At 49.8% G+C, this 21995-nt stretch overlaps 1 protein-coding gene across 1 annotated transcript; it reads right to left on the bottom strand.

Annotated features, from left to right (window-relative positions):
• Window positions 1–1311: 1311 nt before the first annotated feature.
• On the bottom strand, window positions 1312–21275 carry FBRS (fibrosin). Its single transcript, XM_015412152.1, has 18 exons — window positions 20462–21275; window positions 17352–17537; window positions 15997–16032; window positions 15300–15329; window positions 14223–14271; window positions 13046–13445; window positions 11369–11607; window positions 10649–10848; window positions 10429–10473; window positions 10194–10289; window positions 9515–9583; window positions 9386–9415; window positions 5907–6143; window positions 5599–5722; window positions 5085–5168; window positions 4907–4990; window positions 3212–3431; window positions 1312–2822 (listed from the first exon to the last, which is right to left on the bottom strand). Exons 1-18 carry the CDS (start codon window positions 20852–20854, stop codon window positions 2087–2089), a joined length of 3258 nt encoding a protein of 1085 aa, XP_015267638.1. The 5' UTR covers window positions 20855–21275; the 3' UTR covers window positions 1312–2086.
• Window positions 21276–21995: the final 720 nt, after the last annotated feature.

Raw genomic sequence — 21995 nt, 5'->3', positions numbered from 1 at the left:
TGACTAACCCACTTTTAAGGTTACTGGACCAAAGACACCACCTCAAGCTCTTTGCCAAAAGGGTAAAAATGAAATCTTTATAATTTGGGCATATAATTTCAATTTATCCCGTATATTATTGGGGGAGGGTTGCCTTCGGGGGCTAAAAGGTTCTACACCTGTTTGCTCTCCAGTTCTAAAACTCAACGTGAAAGATGGGAGAATAGAGAACCCATTTTCAGCAGCTAAGGGCGGGTTCAACATTTACCCTTAAAAATGAAGGACTGGTGATGAGACGGAGATGATACGACTTTCCACTGAACCAAAAAATGAAGGACTGGTGATGAGACGGAGACGATATGACTTTCCACTGAACCACTGCTGGCTCTGTCTTAATGGTATCGGTTTCTGCATCTCCCACACTACAATTCCATTTTCATAATTTTAGTCTGATGAGGAAAGGTTGAAGGAGCTGGGTATGTTTAGCCTGGAGAGGAGACGACTGAGGCGATATGAAAACCATCTAACAAGTACTTGAAGGGCTGTCATATAGGGGATGGTGCAGAGTTGTTTCCTGTTGCCCCTGAAGGTCGGACTAGAACCAACGGATTGAAATGAAAACAGTTTTTAGCTAAATGTTAGAAAGAACCTCCTGGCAGAGAGGTTCCGTAGTGGAACAGGCTTCCTCAGGAGGTGGTGGGCTCTCCTTTTTGGAGGTTTTTTAAACAGAGGCTAGATGGCCATCTGACAGCAATGCTGATTCTGCAAACTTAGGCAGATCATGACAGGGAAGGCAGGAAGAGTTGCATCAGTGCTTACTTCTTGTGGCCCTTTCTTACACGCCCAGGGATTTGCTGATTGCCACCTTGGGGCCAGGAAGCAATTTTCCTCCAGGCCAGTTTCGCCAGGGATCCTGGAGGTTTTTTTGTCATCTTCTGGGCATGGAATGGGTAGTTGTGAATTTCCTGCATTGTGCAGGGGGTTGGACTACATGATCCTGGAGGTCTCTTCCAACTCTATGATTCTATGATAATATTGTGTTCTCCTGGATGGTCTGGGGAGCAGGACAAAATCTGCATTGAGCAGCACATAATTTGGAACGACCTCTTAATCCCGGATGCTTTCCAAAAATCCAGACGTCCCCTTGCCAGAAATCCCTTTCTGACCCTATACGACACTGCTCCTCCCCCCCCCCCCCCCGAAACCAGGAAAGAAGGCCCACCACCCCCCCCCTACCTGGAATGCAGTCCCAACCCCCTCCCTGTCCCGATCCCCCCAGACAAACACACAGTCAGGAAACAAAAAGGAATCCAGAAGCACCAGTTTGGGGTTTAATTAACCAACCTGGGGAGGAAAGGGCAGTGGGCAGATGCGTGGCACCCTCCCTGCTGCACCTTTCCGATCAATTACAGAAGGACGGGGGAAGAGAGGAGGAGGGATCGGATACAGGTATAGAAAAGAGCAGTACAGTAAAAACAAGGGGAGCCAGAAGGAAGGAGAAGAGGGAGCAGAGTCACTTTTAAAATCACAATCTCAAACCTTTTATAAATGTACAAAAACCTTTCCCCACCTGCCAGGGGCAGAATATATAAATATGTACACTGCCTGGTGGGGGGGAGGTGCCCCAAGATACAGTCCCCCCTTCCCCTGAAAGCAGCCTTCCCCTCAGTCCACGGAGGGAGGGAGAACACACCCCAACGTTAATTTCAGCCCAGCAGGGATGCTGGAAGCAGACACCAAATCGTTTAATGATTCCCACAGCTGGGCAAAGGGAGCTTTGAAAGAAAGCCGGAGACAAAAACTAAGGGCCTCCCAAGCCTGGACTCTCGCCCCACTCCTCCACCACCCCCAACACTTCCACGAGACTACTTTCCTTAAGTCTTTTTGTCTGGGGCAGGAAGGGTCCCCCAATGCTCAGAGCTGAAGGGAGCCAAGTCCTTCTGGGGTGGCGGCGGCAGCCTTCCTCTCAGGCGAAGGTGGCAGGAGGCCAGACGTCAAGTCCCAATAATGTGGAAGGGGGTCTACATCTCTGGCCAGGGCCCAGGCTGGAGACAAGGGAAGCTGCTTGGTGCAGGTACTCATGTTCCAGGGCCCCACTGTAGCACCATTATCTGGAGTCCCGGTCCTTGTAGGCGGCTGCCAGTTCCCGGATGTCCGGGGCACGCCTAGGGGAACAGGGCCGGGCATTTGAAGCTGGGATGAGAGGCGGAGGGGCGCTCAGTAGTCCCACAGCGGTGGCGGCAGCCGTTGGGGTGGCTTTCGCCAGCAGCCCATTCTGGTGTCTGGGATAAGCCATGAGGCTGGCGTGGGTTGGGGGGGGCAGGCCGTAGAGCCGGGCCCGTTCATACTCTTCAGCAGTGGCGGCGGCAGGCGATGGGGTCTCCAGAAAGCGGGGCAAGCGCTGTAGCGGGTGCAACTCCAGACCCCGGTGGTAGGGCTCACGCCAGGCTTCGAGTGCGGCATAGGAGGCGGCCGGAGGCGGGCCGGCTACCAAGTATGGGGAGACGCTTCCGCCAGTCCCGGCCTGGGGGCGCTCAAACACAGCCAGTGTCCCCAGCGGGTGGGAGACATGGAGGGTGCTGTGAAAGGAGGCCCCCGCACGCAGCGCTCCCTCAAACCCCGTCAGCTCCGGCTCTTCCTTCACTTTCACTTCCTTCTTCAGAGGCGGCTCCGGATAGGGTGAGCGGGAGGCATGACTGGAGCTTGCTGGGCTTCCATAGCGGTGCTCACGCTCTGCTGCCCCGTGAGGGCGGCCCGGAGGCTCCTCGTGGGCCAGTGCTGGGTTCTTTGGGGTGGGCGTAGCTGGAGAGGCACGCAGTGGATGGCGGGAGAAGAGGGCGTCTCTGGAAAAGGCAAGCAAAAACCGGACATTGGCTCTTGGCCCTCTCATTTATCCTTTGACTCTTTCCCATGGCATCCTACTGGCCCACACTGTTCCTAGCCCGATCTTTGTTTCTCATTGGCCCGATTTTTTTTTCTCCCCCCCCCCCCCCCCGGTCAAAATAATCAACAGTAGCAGTGCTCACGCAACCTAGATGTTTCTGTTGTGAGGATCCAGGTGGGGTGAAAACCTCCCTGCATTGTTTTCGCTGCTCAGTACAATCCAGTCAAATCCACTCATGCCCTGAAGCAGCCAGTCCCCTCCTACCCCCAAACAGAACGCGCTTGGGAGAGGACATCAGAAGCCCAGGCCCCAGCCCCCGTGGCCACCTCCTCACGCCCTGCCTCTCACCTGTCCTTTTCGTCCTTGATCACTGGCCCTTCTGGCTTCTCGCTCTCCTTGTCATGCTGGCTACCCCCACGCTCAGCCCCGTCTCCAGTGCCACCTTTGGGCCAGGGTGGGGCCGTGGGGAAGGAAGGTGGCGTGCGGTGCAGGCGGTTCCATGCTTCATGGGGGCTGGGGTAAGCTGGAGCTCCAGGGCTGTCCTTTTGCCCAAAGACAGAGGCTGGGTCTGGGAGGAAAGCAAAATGTTCAGACTGGATAGGCTAGAGGTGGCAGGAGTGCACGTGGGAGGGTTCTTTGGAGAGTGGGGCAGGCACTGTAGCCCCTCACAACTCCTGCCCAGTGGGATACATAGCAATGCCCTCAGACATCTGGAATTGCCAGAGTAGCAGCCTTCCCCTTTACGGACTAGGTTCCCAAGGGCAGAGTTTCTGTTATAAGGAGCATTCACAACAAATCATCCCCCTTATAACTTGTGGTTTATGATAGCTATAAATCCAGATGATTCTACCCTTTGCTTCTTCTGAACCTGTGGATCAGCCAAAACCTCAAGATTAGCCACAAGGTATAGATAGGAGCTCTCAGTCTGGGGCAAGGGATGCTCTCTGTATTCTTGGTGCATTTGGGGGGGGGCAGCAGTGGGAGGGCTTCTAGTGTCCTGGCCCCACTGCTGGACGTCCTTGATGGCACCTGGTATTTTTGGCCACTGTGTGACACAGAGTGTTGGACTGGATGGGCCACGGGCCTGTTCCAACATTTGGCTTCTCTGATTTCTCTTATGACAAAAAAGAGGCAGAGAGCCTGGCTGAAGCCCTCGGAGAACAGCTACACAGAGCAAGCAGATAAATTTCTTTGATGCAGAGTCTCAAACAGCTTCTCGCATACCACATCCAGAATGGCCAAGGGACAGACCTATCGATAATATAGGTGTATCACTGCTCACCTCCCTGGTGGTTCAACTGGCCCCTCTGTTAGAGCGAAGAGAATAGTGACTGGGTTGGAGGCTACAGCAATGCCACAGGATATCAACACCGCCACATATGCCCAGAATCACCAAAGACTCAGTGCAATTTAGGAGTGGCGCATCTGGCTGCTGTTGGACTGGAGGTCATGAAGGAGGTTTGATTGGCACCCAGTGACTAGTGGCCTGAAAGAGGGATGGACTCCGCCAAATTCACTGGAGACACCCCTCTAGGGATCAGCTTCACTGTGCAGTGCCCCTGGGCATCTTGCACTGCACCCCAGGGAGCCTGTCAGCACTTTGCGTGGCAGGAGGCGCAAGCTGAGAGGCAGATTCGTATTCAAAATTCTGCCCAGTTCCTTTTCTAACTAGATAAAGAGGGTGGGAAAGAATGTAACTGGGGATCACACCAGGAACAGAGTTACACAAGGTCCTCGCTACACATGCCCTGCTTGTGGAGCAAGTGGAAGGTACAACCCTCTCAAGGGTACTCTCCTTTCCCTGACGGCAAGCGCCAAGATTGGGGGGGCTGAGGAGAGAGAGAGAAGGATAGGAGCCAGCAATTCCTCTCCATCTTCAAGAGTGAAGGGAAGGAATGGGAGTCAGGAGTCCTGGCTTCTGCCTCTGCCAGTCAAACGGGCACATTTTCCTCAATCCCTTTAGTAGTCTTAAGCAAATCCCAAGAAACTACTTTCTGGCCCTTTAACAATCGCCCTGTGTCCTGTCCCTTGAGCAATACTTACTGAAAGATGGGTTGCCCAAGCCCCCAAAAGCTCCGTTGGAGAGTGCTCCCAGGGAGGCAAAGCTTGCAGGTCTGCCAAAGGGATCTGCAAAAAGAGACCAGCGGAGGAGTGAGCAGCCATTACAGAAGCCTCTGAGACCTGCCCTGCTTGACCCATCCTTCTGACCCATCACTCTTACCAATGTGGGGGCTGGGGCTGAGGAAGGAACCGTGGGGAGTGCTGGCAGGACCAAAAGACGAGCCACTCCCTGGGTGGACAGCACCTAAAGGATGGAGGAGGGGTGAAGAGGAGAGACTCGTTAATGGCTAAGGAATCTGGAGAAACAGCAGATGCTGGCCTATCAGAGGTGCCATTACATCACTTAATCAGTGCCTTTTGTTGTTTTTTTACAGTCTATTATATTTGCCCCATAATCAACAAAACAGAGCCAGATGCTGGCCTATCAGAGGTGCCATTACGTCATTTAATCAGTGCCTTTTGTTGTTGTTTTTACAGTCTATTATATTTGCGACATAATCAACAAAGCAGAGTACAATCCTACACATGTTCAGATACAGAGACTGGAAGAAACAGCTTGCCTGGGAAACCTGTTTCACCTGGGAAGAATTTCTAAGGAAGCTCACTAAGCTCACAGTCTCAGGGAAGTACAAGCCAGGAAAGCTGGCCAATTGGGTGGGCCAGAAGACACTAACCAGCTGTTGTGAAGAGGGTGGCGGGACGTGCCAGCTCCTGGCTGTGGGGAAGGCTGCCAAAGGCTCCAGTGCCGGGCAGGCAGGTCAGGAGGTCATTCCGGAAATCCAATTTTGGGGCGTCACCCTGCATCAGTTGCGGTGGGGGGAAAGGAAAAGAACCCGCCATAAGCAAAACGACTGGTTCCCCCAAGCACCATTTGCTCACATGAAGCACAGCCCGTCTTGGTCAGGGATGCCTCCAGATCGGCCCACCCCAGACCCTTTTCCTCCAGTTCTGATTTCCACAGCCCCTTTTTACCCAGACTCACAAACCCTGACTTGCATCCAGGGGCCGGCATGGACATCAGAAGAGCAGAAGAGGAGAGGCCTCTCCCATTGCTTGCAGTGACCCTCTGGCAGCCACCTGCAGGAGCTGAGCCACTCCCCATCATGGGATGCAGGCGGAGGGGGGAGGCAGCACAGGCCCACCCTACCTTCATCTTCTCCTGGTGCCGCAGGATCATATATGCCACACGGACATGCATGGCGCACCACTTCCCGGGCTTCTGCGAAAGAAGGAGGAAGGGAATGTTGGACTTACCAGGAAAGCCTCTTCTCATCAGTGGATGGCAAGCATCATAGAGCCAGTTTCTCTTCCCACTAGCTCTGAGGGCAGGGCCGGATAAATCTGTTTGCCCCTCTCCCTTCTGGCGGGAGGAACGCCCCCGCCCCACCCCCAAACCATTTCATGGTGCAGTAAAGCTGGGGCAGCAAAAAATATTATTTATCTAGTAAACGACTTCAGACAAGAAGTTGGAAAATGCAAGCTGAAAATGTTGAGAGAAGAAGACGGAGATGACAGGCATCCCCGGGAGACCAAAAACACTCAACTGAAAAAAGTGGCAACCAGATATGCTCGGCAAGATAGCCCGAAAGGTTCCAGGTGGGGACAGATACCCTTCATTCACTAATAAGAGAAAACACTCTCGATCGAGTCCAACGTTCCTTTCTCCACCAGTGGAGGAGGGTATTCTGGAGTGGAATGTGTAACTGCATTACAGGCACTCAGCTCCCTGCTCACGGTCTAAGGGGGCAGAACCCATTAGGGCACTTGATCCCTGAAGGCAGCATCCAACGAAGCAAAAGCACCCAACGTGGAATGCCCTACCAGAAAAAGCAGCTGCCCACGGGGGCACCACTGCACATTTCTTCCAATTGAGTGCTCATGCCAAGCACTGCAAGAGTCCCAGTTCTTCTGACAGGCTGTAAATCCTTCAAATGCTGTACTTTTATGCCAAGAAAATCAATGGTGGCCATGAACAGTGGCCTTGAATAGCAGCAGACCTTACAGATGATTAGCCGCCTTGAGCCTGCATGTCAGGCAAGGCAGGGTATAAATACAAATAATAAATAAATAAATAAATAAATAGAAAAAGAAAAGGCCTAGGACAGAGAAAGAGAGAGAGAGAGACTGTGGAAGTTCCATCCTTACTGGCTGGACGTGGACTAGTGGTCCATTTTCAGCCAGATGTGGAAGCAGTGGCAATCCCTGCCTAACCGATCAAGGGAAGTGGAGCTGCCTCATAAGGCTACCTTCTTCCACTGATGGAGAATTAAGGATCCCTCTGGTTTCATGATGTACGGAGAGAGGTTATGTTTGACTGACAAGGGTCCTAGCGACATCTTTCTCACAGATGTAATTGGAGTTAGGAAGGCAAGTTCCAAAGACAGAAACTTAACAGGCTCTGAAGACTCCTGCATTAACACCCTGTGCATGTAGTAGGTGAGAAATCTTTGAACCCTTTCTTGGGAGCTTGATCAAAGGCACTTCTTGTAGGAACTCCAACAGCAGTGAGGATGCAAGGAAAGTGGACTCCTCCTCCTTTTGCCTGAAGCTGTAGCAAGAGATTGGTGTTTTAGTGTGCCACAATGGAGTAAAGGAAGCTGTGATGGAATTTACCCCCTCACTTCTAGATGTAGCATCCTGTGGACTGGAATAAGGCAGCTTTTCTGGGCATTCACTAGAAGCCCACAGTATCCTGTAGTCCTCCAGACACCCACAAACCTCTGCTTCAGAGATGAACACAGGCAGAGATAAGCTAGACAGGGTAAAACACTAATGTCTCAAAGAAGCAAGATGAATAATTAAAACATAAGCGTTAGGAACTGGGCTGAAGGGTCCGCAGAATGGTTTTTGGCATTTTTGTATGGAACTTGCCGTTTCTCCACAAACCAGATGTCTGGGGTCCAGAACTGACCGACAACCACCGTTCTTTCTTGGTTCTCTGGATTTTTTGGCTATGGTCATGATTGAGAGGAAAAATGGATCACACTCCCTGCAACGACTCTTCAAATGACTCAGGAAAAGGAATAATACGGCTTAGAACTATAACCATAGGGGGAAGTCCTTGTGCCTCCCTGACTTGAAATACTCCAAGTATGAGACTTCTCCTGCTGATCTTCACTCAGTTCCAAAAATAGCCATAGTTTTTGACCAAAGTAGGAGAAACTGGGGCAGAAACAGCCCCTCTCCCCACATGCATCCCTCTATGCCAGGAGAGGGAAGGTTTGTGCCCGAATCCGAGTGTGAGGGTTTGGCTGTCTCAGGGCAACCCCCACGGACTTTGATCCGCTCCGGAGCAGTCCTTTGTGGATCGAGGGAATCCCATCCTGACTCCTTGGTGGAGCAATATTCTCTCTCTCCAGAATCCCAGAAGAGGGACAGGTTCTCTCAGAATACTGTTTTTATTCCCAGTCTGAGACTGAGGGAAGAAGGGACAATGCCTTCCCGTGCCTTGGCCTTCTGTTTCCCTTCTACAGCTAAACTGGCTCCGATATCTTTGACGAGGATCAAAAGATCCTCCTGCAAAAGTCTTGGTAGAAAAGTCTTCATCCACTTGCCAAAGTCTTGGTACGAGGCACTGCCGAGCGGGAGTCCGCAAAGAGCGTCCGTCATTTTGTGCTTCATGAGGCTGCCTGTGCGGCACCGTCCCAAAACGGATGTCTGGTCACCACTGCTGTTCAGGACAGTCAAAGATACTCACCCGGGGGGGGGGGAGAAGGGATGTGCATCTGTCTCCCAGCTGCTACTGTCCCTCCTCCAGGCTAGCGAGGGCCTGGAGGCTTTGCCGTGTTCTGTGGCCCTCCCAGCTAAGAAACGGCTCTGGGTCAGTGCTCCTAAAGGTGAGTCCTGGATGCCATATAAGGTGCTTTCTTCTGCACCTGTCCTAATCAGCTCTCTTTAGCAGCCGCTAAACCAACTGCTCCTCTTGGAGCTGTAGGCCTAATAAAAGGCCCTTTGCCCTCATTCCCTTGTAACCAAAGAGGTTGGGGGAAAAGAAGAAAAAACTTGTATATGAAAATATCAAAGCCAATTCCCAAAAAACCTTTGCCGTCTCGTTCCGGGGGGGGGAAATATTTCAGGAATAGATCAGAGAACCTCATAAAGCTCTACTGACAAAGAACAAGCAGGACGGACATTTGGGGTGGGGTGGAGAAGCACTCCTCCCACCAGAAAGGAGAGGCTCAAGTAAATTTACATGGGTCTGCCCTCGGAGCGAGTGGGAGGAGCAATCCACTCCAGGATACCCTCCTCCACCAATGGAGACCCTTCACAGCTTTCCATCACATCCCCCGCTTGGCCGGGCATACGCTGCCCTCTTAACACGATGCACTCTTCTCCTCCTGCCCCCCTCCCCATCGTGATCTCTTTCCTCCTGTCCATGCCAGGTTTGCCTCCACTAGTCCTCGATCCTCTAGACAGCCACCCCATTGCGTTCTGACCAGGAGGGATCCCAGGGTTACTCACTCTCAGCGCAGGCCTGAAAGGATCTGTGAGCTACAAGGAGAGAGAAAACCAAGTGGCGGTTAGCTGACATCTGTATGCCACGCCGCTCATCTCTGCCCCCGACCCAGTTCCTACAGATGGCAGACTCACCTGGGTCCCTTTCTGAGACAAGCTTGGTGGGACAGCGCCCAGACGGGATGGCAGGTCAGGATTAGTGCTCTGCGGGAGAAATAATGCCAGGAGGTTAATGAGACATTCCAAGGCCTGTCTGCTCTAGACTACTAGCTGCCAATCCCATCACAAAGAATCCGGGCTTAGAGCTGTCCCCCCCCCACCCAAAGCTCATTCCCATAAAGTCCTACCTAGCCTCAAATCTTCTGAATTTTTAAAATACAAATCTGCCTTCCCACCCAACCACACCTCTCTGAAAACCTAGGAGCTGCCCTTACCCCTCTTCTAATCGACTGGATTACTGGCCTCCACAGCTGGAGAGGAGAACACCACTGCATACACACCAGGTTCCTTCATATCACTTAAGGGCTGCTACGCTGGACTCTGCTTCCTTCTCAGAGTGGGAGACAGAACCCAGAAACCTCTAAGGACCCATGCCCAGACCCACCAGTCGCTGTGGGCTCCCTCCAAGCCTCACCCCCTCTACTCCACTGGGGTCTGTCCTCCACAGAGAGAACCCAAAAGACCTGGCCTTCAGCCCTCCCTAATGAAAACTTTGCTGGCTCCAAGGGAGGGGAACAACACCTAAGAGCCCCCTGACTCCTAAACTGCCCCGTTCCAAGACAGCCCATTTTTCTACTACGTCTGGAGGGTTCACCTTAGGTTGGAACGCCCCCTGCAAGGAGCCAAAAGTCACAGCGGGAGGCAGGACCGGGGGGATCCCCGACACGGTTGGGGGGAATGCGGCATAAAACTGGAAGAAGAAGAGAAAGCAATGGAAGCGCCACCCAGAGAAACCGGGAGGGGGGGGGAGCTGCCCCTTTCCCAAAAGGTCAGTCCCCTCGGAGATCCCTGCTCTTAAAAAAAAAAAAACCCCAAAAAGCCGCACTTACATTATGCCTCAGGAGCCCATCCATCTTGCCAGGGTACTTCTCAAACTACAGGGGAGAGGAAACAGGAATGCATGAGAGGAAAGGCCAAGCATCCCCAAACATGAAAACCTAAAGAGTGGAGACCTACCCCAGAGGCTGCAGTGCAGAGACATGGGCACATATTAGGTGCCGGCTTGTCCGCCCACCCCCATCCTCCCAGCAAGCTCCAGAAAGCTCTCACCATGGCTGGGCTGGGCGCAGGCACCATGCCTGGGGGGAAAGGGGTGAAGTGCTGGTGGGTGTGTTGGTGGGTGTGTTGGTGCTGGTGGTTGTGTTGGTGGAACTGGAAGGCCAGTGGGCGGATGGCGGCAGCTGCCATCTCAGGCCCACCTTGCCCTGCCAAGAATCGCGAGCTCAAGTCTTGTCGGATTAGTTCTTGTTCTGGAAAGGCAGAAATAAACATAATGGCAAAAGGGTTCACAGGACAGGGGGAGGCAAGAAGGCAAGCAAACAGAACAGGACTCCCCTTCCACACGACTTGTCATCTCCACGGAGCCCTATCCCCACACGGCCTGGAGTCCAGATTTCTTCCCTTGCCAGCTTCTAACACGCAGGAGCCAGGAGGATCTTCCACAGCCCAGCCCGCCACTTATCCTCCCCCGCAGTTCTTCTCCCCAAATGCTCCCTGAAGACAAAATTTCTACCCCACCATCACCCACTCGCTTCTTGGATTTGCCATCATATATTTAAACCTCCCTTTGATACAATGAGGGCCACAAACCAATTTATGAAATAAGATTCTAAGAAGCGGTCACGGTCCACAAGGACACGGTTTGGGAACCACACTGTCGGCCACCCCGCTGAAGCCATACGATTACCACCCCTTCCATCGCAGCCCTTGCAAATCTTCCTCGAGATCTGCTGTCGCCCAGACCCATTCCTCTTTTGGAGTCCCTCTTACCAGATATGGCAGCAGCTGCAGCTGGGTGCCCAGCAACTTGAAGCAGCGGGGGTGGTGGCGGGAGGCCAGGCGAGGGGGTGAACATACCGGGGTGGTGATGGGAAGGGGGGCGAAGGGAGGGTGGAAAGGCATGGGGAGGGAGGGCCAGTGACGGGGTGGAGGGTCGGTGAGGGAGCTGAGAGGAAGAGGGGGAGCACGGGGGGAGGATAGGCTTGGGGTGAGCTGCACCACGGCTGCACCTGGAAGAGGGAAAGAAAAAACTATGTTATGAGGAGTTTGAGCATAAACAACGGAAGGGGGAGCAGAGTGCACCACAGAAGCCAGAAACAGAGGAACACTAGGAAGGGCACTGCAGATATGAGAGATCTTGGGGTTCAAACCCCAGCTTAGTCATAGACTCAAGAAGGGGGTCTCGGATGTGTGACTTTTTCAACCTCAGGTCCCTTGTCAGTGAGGCAAGGGAACAACGATAACATCTCACTGAGGGACCGTCAAGAATCTAAAGCATCCTTTATTCAAAGTAATCCTACAGAAAGTCGTATTTACAACAAGAGTTTAGATTGCCAGGGTTAACCGGTCACACATATCATAAGAACACATAAGAGCATCTGCATTTTAAAACTGTCAAATCAATCTAACAAACAGTACAAGTATGAAAGGCATGGGGAAAGAATCAAGGAACACAATTTGTAGAAAGAAGGAATGGTATATATAATACACAGAGGAAGAATGGGCAATAACCGGTACAATCTATTGTTAAATTCTTTGCTTTAATTAACTCTTTATTATTGTTCTGTGATGCCAAATGGCCTAATTATTGTTGTGATCCACCCTGAGCCCATTCGCGGGGAGGGCGGAATATAAATTTGAAAAATAAATAAATATTTATAGGGCTGTGGTAAGGGCACATGAAGTACGTTGAACCGTCTAAGTAGTATTATCACCAAGCAAGGGACCCGTGAAGATTTTCTTTTTTTTGGCGGGGGGGTGTTAAATCCCCTCACAGAGACATGCAGATCTCCTCTCCCTCTCCAGGACTCCATAAGGTCTTACAGGACTCGAACAGGCCAGGTCTCCGCTCGTTGCCCCTTTCCCTTTCACAGACCTCTAATTACTCTCAACACGTCACGCATTCTGGAGCATGCTCAGTCTTCATGGAGCCATTTTTAAAAATATTTTTCTTCTTTTGACCAGTTTATTTTATTTTAAACATTTCTGTGCTGGTTTCCCCACCCACAAAGGGTCCCCCAAGGTGATGAAATGCTTTCGTGTTTTGCTGTTCAACACTAAAACGTTTAAAAACATGTAAACACACAAAGTTTACAAAGACACCGTTCTGCATACGTGGTAGTCCCATGATTATGTGGGACCCCACTTCGTTTGTGGTGTTCTGGTCTTGCTGCCTTTGTGATGGGTACCAGAAACCCAATTTAATACCAGATAGTAATACTTAAAGACAACAGATGGAAGGGGAATGTCTCATAGAACATTAACAGGGGAAATGGAAAAAATGGACAGGTTGAAGAATGAACAAAGAAAGACGGGTAAGGAAGACAGAGGGCTGAGTTTCAATGAAGAAAAACAGAGAATCACTTGAAACCAATAAGACAGAAGGACAGCAGAGAGATGGGCAAAAGAACAGAGTAAGCAATATGGGTAAATCCCACTGAGACTCACCCTCCGGTGCTGAGGTCCAGCCCTACAGGGTACTGTGTCTGGCTGGCAAAGGTTGGTACCTTCATGTGCAGCTGGTTCTGTGTGAGGTTGTGGGGGACTGACCCCCCCTGAGGCATCGGAGGCGGCTGGCCTTTGGGCTGGGGTGTCCCATGAACAGTATTAGGCGTCTGAGCCCGAGTCCTTGTGGAAGGTGGGGCAGGCGGACTGGGAGGCAAGGCTTGAGTTGGAACGGGGGCCACAGCTGCCTGAGAAGGGGGCTCCTTGGGCAGGAAAGGCACTATCAAGGGGTCCCGGTCGGCCTCGTAGTTACGCTCCTGGCTCCGCTCGAGGCCAGAGACTTTAGGGATCACAGAGAGTTTGGCTTCACAGCTCCCGTTTAATGCACCAATGGGTCCCGAGGCTGCAAGAAAAAATGAGATGGGAAAGAGAGAAATCGAAATTAGGGAGGTATACGCAACAGTCGAATAGGTACACTGGATTTAGAATTTGGAGGGAGATCCTAGTTTATTCACACACTCCTCAGGTGGCTTTTGACAAGTTACTCTTTCTCATCTGCAAGTACAAAAGAAGAGCAGTAATGTCCTACCTTAGACTGGCTTTAGGGGTGAATTAGATAAATATCCCTAAGAAATTGGTCCAAAAAGCAAAGTCCTATGTAAACAAAGTATGAAAGGAGTAGCGGACAGAAGCCTAATCCAAAAAAGATGCCACAGCCCAAAGGCTTTGGTAGGTGGTGCTTTATGAAGCACTAAGTATTATAATTATGAGATCAGTCCCTTGCCACTAGGGACCACTTGAGGAACTCAGAAGGGGTTTCGGCCTTTTAAAACGAAACAGGGACAACAAAAACTACTGCAAGCAAACCTAGTTTGTCTTACATTCCAGTGCACCTTTACCCACATGCGCGTGCCTTACTTGCTACTGCCAATAGTGTAGGAAGTGTCAGGAGGTGGAGGAAAAGTTGATCCAGCACCAGAACAGATTACTGCATGTCAGAATACTTCCTTGTTGGCTGGCCAAGAGACACCTCTCTACCACCAAAGTTAACCTGGTAATGTATATGCCCTGAACTGAACACCATCCCATCCCAGCTAGCTGGTCTGTGCCAAAAATCCAGCTGTCGTGATGCTGTCTCTGGCACAGGCCTTGTTGTTGTTCTCACAGCCCCCACACCCACCTTTGCTGGTTGAGACAGTGAATGACTGTTCGAGGTCATCAACGGAGGCCTGCCGAGACAAGAGACACAGTGGTTCACTATTTAGCCCCCCCAAAAAACAGATTCAAAACATGATGTTCATCAAATCAAATTATTTTTACACAAAATGAACAGCTGCCTACAAGCTTCTCATGGAAGGCCTGTTTTGTCTTCTCAAACTGGTGACGCAACAGCCTTTCACTCAAATGAAGACAGGTACACTAGTTGTACTAGAGCATGGGGCTGCCTTCTGTGTATGACAGAGCATGAAGGGTATTCTACACGAACCACCTCTGACACCTCTTGGCATTCCAGTGTTGGATTCGCTGCCAAATAATTTTTAAGTAAATGAAAGCATTTGGGATTGCTTTCCTTACTTTGTTTGCATCATCTTAAGTTAACGTATGAGTTGTTTTTTCTCAAGTAAAACCTCAGTATTCAGGTTAAATCGCCGTGTTGGCACTTTGCGATAAATAAGTGGGTTCTGGGTCGCAGTTTGGGCACTCGGTCTCTAAAAGGTGCGCCATCACTGTACTAGAGCATGGGACTGCCTTCTGTGCATGACAGAACATGAAGGAACCATCTCCGACACCTCTTGGCATTCAGAGTCAGTGCGCATGGCAGATTACTTTTCTGTGGGGCAGGCCTTTTAGAAGGTATGACGCTGAGAGAATTTACAGTAGCCACCTACAGCGTGCCACATTTCTGAACAGTAACTGCAATTCCCGAAGTCCCAAACGACTTGGGGCCTATATATTACAGGTTCAGGATTAAGCAACAGGCTACAACTTTTCTCAGAACTTTTCTCTAACTGTTCAAAGGAACATTACATTCACAGGAGCCACGTGGGATATCACTGTAGAGGAGCAGTTTTTCTTAACATCGGTGTGCACAGGAAGGGAATCCCCATGTCCTTCACACACGCAGTCTTCACTGCAATTTCTCCCCCTTCCTAGTACTCCCCCCCCCACAAAACCATATAGCTAAAGCAACAGTGAGTTCTGTAGAGACAAGTGAGTTCCAGACAGCTGTAGGATGGGGGGGGGTGTCACTGCCTACCTGCTCCTCTGGGTCACTTTCTGTATCACACTGCAGAGAGGGAAAAGATGAAAAGGGAAGTCAAATGGTGCAACCAATCAGAGCCCCTCCCTGTTAGATCACGCCCATGCCATATTTGTCTCTAACTGGCCAGGCATGAACGGATGCAGCTCTGAAAGGGACCGAAGGTAGACGTGTAATTTTGTTATGGCACGGGTATATGGGCTACATGGTACCCAGAAGAAAAGGGCGCTCAAATAAAACTTTAGAGAAAGCAACAGTGATGTCTAGCTAACATCCCCAATATTAGAAACTCCACCCTGAGGTCCTAAAGGAAAAACAACCAGCTGGTTTTAGAAATGGGGGGGAAAGCAAGTAGACTCTAAATTGTTGCTATCAAAGCTAGCTGAATTCGCTGGAGACTGAAGGAAACGGCATGCAGTCTAGGGGTTTTATAAAGCTAATCTAGCGCTGCAAAGGGAGGTTTCCCCAGATCTCCCAGCCCTTATGGGCATGCTGCTGCAACACAACCAACTAACATACTGCTCCAAACTGAGGAAGGGGAGGAAGGATCCCACAAACAAGGAACAAGAATTCTAACCCGCAGAAAGACACTGGCTGCCAGGACTCACTGAAACACTATGACCACAACCAAATGTTGGTGTGTGTTTGTGGGGGTGAGGGGGAATGATACCATGAAAATGTTAGATCCACTTACTATGGATCCAGTTTCCAGGAAGGATTGGAAAGAAGGCTGGGGGGGGGGGGAATTAAAAGGGAAGGGGAACAGACATTAGATTCATAATGATTACGACTGCCAATCCTACATATTTTTTAAAAAACAATTAAAATAAAAGCAAAGCATTTAAAGTCCAAGACACTTGTGAGATTTTAAGATATATGCTGAAAAAAGGAAGGAAAGTGTCTGCTTTACAAATGCATATTCTATATTCCCAAAAGATGAGACATAACATGGTCATACCAACCTACAACAAAGGTGCCCTATACAGAGTCAGAAATATAAGGTGCCTTATACTGGTCCATGTAGGTATTTCCTATTCTGACCAGCAGAGCTTCTCTGGGGTCTCAGTCAGAAGTCTCTATCACCCTATACCTAATCCTAATAAGTGGAGATCGAACAGGGTTTTATTAGGAGCACCCAACTCATGCACTCTCCCTTTGAGTCATGGCCCTTTCTTCGCCACTTCTGGGGCTGGCTGGCACATCAACTGGGAATCAACTGGTCCATCCTTTGCCCTAAAGTAATCTGGTGCTTGGGGAATTCCATAAATCCATTTGTTAGGCTGGTAAGCTGACAACGCTGAATGAGGTGCTGAGAATGTCTCCCTCTTCAAACAATAAGCAAAATTTCATTCAGTAGCTCTTTTTTATATTTAAAATCCAGGTATAAGCAGAAGATATGTGGTTATTCCATAGTAAAGGAAAGGCACCCTGTACCTGTTGAACTGAACTCTTTTTTCACAAGATTAAAGGCTTCACCTGGGCAAAAACCAGTTCAGAGAGCTACACTTTGTTTCAGATTAACCCCCACACTCCTTTCCATACATCCAGATTTATTATTTGTCCTGAATTCTGCTTGCTGTAAGTTTACCATATTAAAATCTGATGAACATTTAAGACACATGGGAGACACGTTCTGCAGCTGACATTATGTTCAGGAACATAATTCCCCAAACAAATTACCCAAGGAGGCAAACACTAAAGGAATAGTTATTACTCAGTATCAAGTCTTCCTGTCACAAGCCAACTCTATTCCACAAGCTAAAGGATTTTAAACGTAAGTTCTTAAACTAAGATATTCATTGCTGAATACTGTCAGGGCATCCACATACACCCCAATTAGAAGCCACTCCCCTCAGTCACCTGATTAGCTGCCTATGACCTCTGTTCTGACTGGACAAATACCCAAACACCACCTTGCTGCTTTCATTCTGTTGTCTACTCTTGAGCTTGAAGCAGGCTTTTGCTTACAGCTTTCACCCCGATTTCCCTTGACCCCACCCATGTGTCTTCCTCCATCTTAGCACCCCCCCCTTCAGCCCGAGGTCTCACCTCTTTGCGCCGCCTCTTGCTACGTTTTCTCAGTGCTCTCTCCCCACCGCAGCCTCGGCTGCGACCCTTTTCTGAACTCCCATCGTCGTCTTCTGGCTCAGAGTTGTTCCCCTCGCCCCGCTTCCTTTTTCCGGACTGCTTCATCCGAAGCTCCAGCCGCTCTGGGGTCTTCAAGGTCGCATCCTTCTGTGGGTAACCCGCAAAGGAACACATTCGTTAAACTATACTTATCCAGGACCATTCCGGGAAACATTCCTCAAGATCTTCCCTGAGCAGGATTATCTACACTGGCTCCCGGTGTTTTCAGCCACAATTCAAGGGGCTGGTTTTGACCTTCGAACTCCTATACAGTTTGGGACCAACATACCTGAAGGACTGCCTAATCCCTTACAAACACACATGACCAGATGTTAGGCAGGTGGCGACCCAGGAGACAGCCTTCTCGGTCATGGCACCACAAAGTAGCTTGCCCCTTTCTGTTACCCTCTTCTGCCAGTAGGTGGACTTTTTTGTTTCATTTCCCCATTCCCTCAGTGATCTCTCCTTCCTGACCAATGTTTTCATTGCTCTTTTAGGTCTTTGTACATATTTTAACTCTGTTTTCAAATTGTTTTAAGGATGTGTGTTGGGGGAATGGTTGATTTCAATGGTACTGAAGTGTCATGTCACTGCGTATGTTTTAAATCTTTAGTGGCCTCAGTGGCCCCTGTGAGGGTAGAAAGGCAGGATATAAATTTTATAAATAAAATAAGCAAAATCAAAATGAATCTGTTTCTACCATAGAAATGCAAATGTGGAGCCAGAGGGGGGAAACTGTAAACAAGAAATGTTGGAAAAATTGAAAATGACATACCGATAGTGGTTATCAGCCCTAATCAGGCAGTATCGGACTCTGAAATGCTGATACCACCACCTCAGATCTTCCTAGCTCAAATGCAATAAGTTCCCTGTGAAGGCACATTATATCCCACAATGACTTCTAGCAAGCGTACCACCTCAGATCTTCCTAGCTCAAATGCAGTAAGTTCCCTGTGAAGGCATATTATATCCCACAATGACTTCTAGCACATAAGCTTTTGAACCGGAAGTACTAGGAACGCAAAAGTTTTCCTCTCCAAGCCAGTTCCACCAAGAGAACGGAATCTGGCAAAACAGGAGATTTCTAAATTGCCACCCACCTGGCTGCTTGGGACAAGTAACACTTTTGTAAATGCAAAGAATCTGTATTTCCCCCTCTTCTTCCAGGCTGTTGATGTGCTACCAATGACTAGCATGGGTAAGAGAGGGTTGCTAAATGGTTTTGGTGAATTGCTTCCCCAAGTTAGATCGGCTTCACTGAAGGAAGACAGAAGCCAGGGAGATATGGAGGGTAAATCCTAACAACAAGCTGAAGATGTAGGACAGCCGGTCTCAGTAACTAGGCCTATCCCTTCCAGCTCTATAATTTCTCTGTGTGCTGTGCAGCTATGCACTGGATTCTTTCAGTTTGGCCGAGACACCTGTGTTCACACCCTGCCCCTCGCCCAGTCCTGCCTAACAGGAAAGGCAGGTGAAGCCAGTCCAGAATTGATCTACAGGCTCAGCCTCGAGAATTCCTGTGTTAAGCAGAGTCTTCTTTCCAGATTCAGACAGGCAATAGATTTGCTGGAGTTTTCGTGTCACCTGTTCTGCCTGTTTGAATCTGGAAAGCTACACAACCGAGCTACAGAAGATCAGCAAGCTGAGCCGTCCCAAATCCCAGCCTGAGGAGAAGTGTTTGGAAAGAGGAGGGAAGGGGAAGAATTTCCTTGCTATAGTCCAAACACTAAAACACACACCACAGCAAGGTCCATTTTCCATGCAAAGGACACAGTGGCAGCCCTGCAGCTCACTTGTTTACAAAGATGAGACTGCGAGCCACCCAATAAAGCCAAGGCTTAGCCCCATCCCCAGGCCTAATTTCAACTGGCTAAATCTTCCACTACTTTATATCTGGTGCCACACTCCGTGCCACGTCCTACGAAGTGTCCTGTGATCTCACCATGCAAGACAAAATATGAGCCCTCTTAGATCAAGTCAGACTATTGGCCCACTTAGTCCAGTCCCATCTTCCCTGATGGGCAGAGCTTCTTCATAGTGTCTCGTGCAGGTTTTTACCAAGCCCTGTTATCTGAGACCTTTCTATGTGGGACTGGACAGGGACTGAACTGAGATCCTTACACGAGAAATGCATGAGTTTATCCCCTCCCCTGCGCTAGTGTTCTACCCCTAACCTGATACCATTTCACCCCTCTTATAGCATTCCAAGAGCTGGGTCCTTGTCCCACTGTTGTGTTCACAGCTATTTCTAGGCACCAATGCTCCCTCTAAGCTGTGGAGTCCTGTGAGCAAAAATTCTACTTTGTTAGCTCCTGGCATTAAAGTTGTGAGCGAGGATTGGCTACTGCATAAATGATTTTGCTTTGGAGCCCTCCTTCCTGAGCGAAGAAAAAAATCTGTGAGCCGGAGGGCTGAAAACCTGTGAGCTAGCTCACACTAACTCAGCTTAGAGGGACCACTGCTAGGCACCTCATATTCTGCACACATTATGACTGGCCAAGGAGAAGAAGAAAATAGATCACTTCCATCCTTTGCATGAACTTTAACTTGATGATCTGTGTGCCTCCTCATTTGGGATGACTGACAGACTTTTGATACTCATCCCCAATGAAGCAGGAACTACAGGCTGACTTTGTTCCTACTGTATTTCCATTGCACTCGATATACAGGACAAAAATAAATTAAGTTTCCCTTCAGTGGTAGCTAACTTGAACACACCAAGAATCCAAGCAGTTTCTAAATATGGGAACTCCATAAAGAGAAAAACCACCTGCATTAAAGCATACCAGCATCCATATAGGTCACCACTCCAAGGCACCATTACATCCCACGGCACCTCACTTGACCCTGCAAAACTATGGATACCTATTATTTGGCTGCACTTAGTCCTTAGGCATGAACCTTGTGGGAACCCAGGTTCACCCTAATTCTTCTTTGCTACACCACCATCTCCCAAGACGCCCTTCCCCACTTTAGTCCTTACACAGCAGAACCCCTTGCTGACAGAGATCAAGGGAGTCCCCCCCCCTCACCTCAAGTGCCTCCAGGCTGACAAAGCTGGCAATGGCAAAGCCATCAATAAGATCCTCTTCTTCCTCTTCCTCCTCCTCCTCCTCACGACTACAGGAAGATCCAGAGGCTCTCTTCCGCCGTCGCAGGGGCCGACGGCGTCGGCGTTGCTGCTGCAGGGGGCGAGCTTTGCCAGGCGCCACAGGGGCAGGAGGAGAGGGCCCTTCACTGTCCGATCCTGAAGACGACGACGATGAAAGTCCCCGATGAGAAACATCCCCGGGACGGCTCCCTCTGCGGCGAGTGCAGCGACTCTCACGGTCCCGCCGTGAGCAACGCCGTTGCCTCCGGGCTCTGCCACTGCTGCCTCCTCCCCCACTCCAACATGGGGCAGGGGCTGCTGCTGTTCCTTCCATGATGGCCCTCTTGAGGTACAGAGAATGTGTCGTGCTGTGTCCTATGGGTGTGGCAGATGCAGCCAAAGGGGGGGGCACCCTTCAACCCTCACCAGCCAGTTGCATTGCAGCTGGTCTCAACAGGGCTGTTTTCTTCGGATGCCACTCAACAGAGCACCAATTCAAAAGGCAAGGTGACCCTTTTCAAGAAAGAATTTTAAGTCCTCCACCAGAAATGCCTTCCTTCCTCCCTCTTCTGAACCTTTCTTTAATTTACATTTACAGAGTCTACTCAAACAGAAGGCTCTTTACTTCACGAGTCAGTGCACCTCCTTTTAATTCCCTGTGACAGGAATGGCAGCTTCCTTTTTTTTGTCCTCCCATTAAAGAGAAGACCCTTAAATTAAAGAATTAAATACTTTCAACATAATAAAAACTAGAAATCAATTTGAGGCTGTTTTAACAGAAAAGCCCATGCCAATGCCAATCTCCTTTATTATGGAACATTGCCTTTTTGCCTAGAATAAAAATCTTCCAAACACCGGCACACCCTCACTTTTAATAAGGACTTTTACATCCCTCCAGCAACCATACAAAGCTGAGGGATGGGTGCCTTCCTCAGAGCACAAAGCAGACTTCCACTTTAAGTGCCTATATTTTTAAAAATAAGGAATTGTCCCCAGCCTTGGTCTTTTAAGAAATCAGGCCTTGTATGTACCCAAGAGCAGTAAGAACTCAAACAGCCTCCCCTTTAAGACTGCAGATGCGACTTCTGCCAACAATGGCAAATGGTTTCCGCTCAGAGGGCAGCCACTTCCTCCCCTTTGATGACGAGGGTTTCCATCAGCAGTTCTGCAGCGACCTCTCTTCCTCCAGAATTCCTGTTTGGCCCTCTTTCCCCGGGTCACTTCCTCTTTGCAAGCCTTCAACGTTAAAAGGACTCCTGGATCCTTCCGTACATCTTCAGACTTTGCCTTTAAGGCTTCAGATCCGAGAATCTCTCGTTTCCTCTCAATCTATTCCCCCCTCTTGGAAAAATCACGACAGTGTCCACCACACATTCCCAGCCAGGCGCAGCCACCCCTTTAAAGCATCTAGATTTAAAGTTCTTCCCCCGGTTTCCTGGTCAGGCCTCGTCTCCTCTTCTAACAATCGGGATTAA

The sequence above is a fragment of the Gekko japonicus genome, unplaced genomic scaffold, assembly GCF_001447785.1.
Source record: "Gekko japonicus isolate JY-2015 unplaced genomic scaffold, Gekko_japonicus_V1.1 scaffold2144, whole genome shotgun sequence".
Taxonomy (NCBI): Eukaryota; Metazoa; Chordata; class Lepidosauria; order Squamata; family Gekkonidae; genus Gekko; species Gekko japonicus.
Note: the sequence above shows the minus strand (reverse complement) of the source record. Positions and strands in the feature narration are given on the sequence as shown.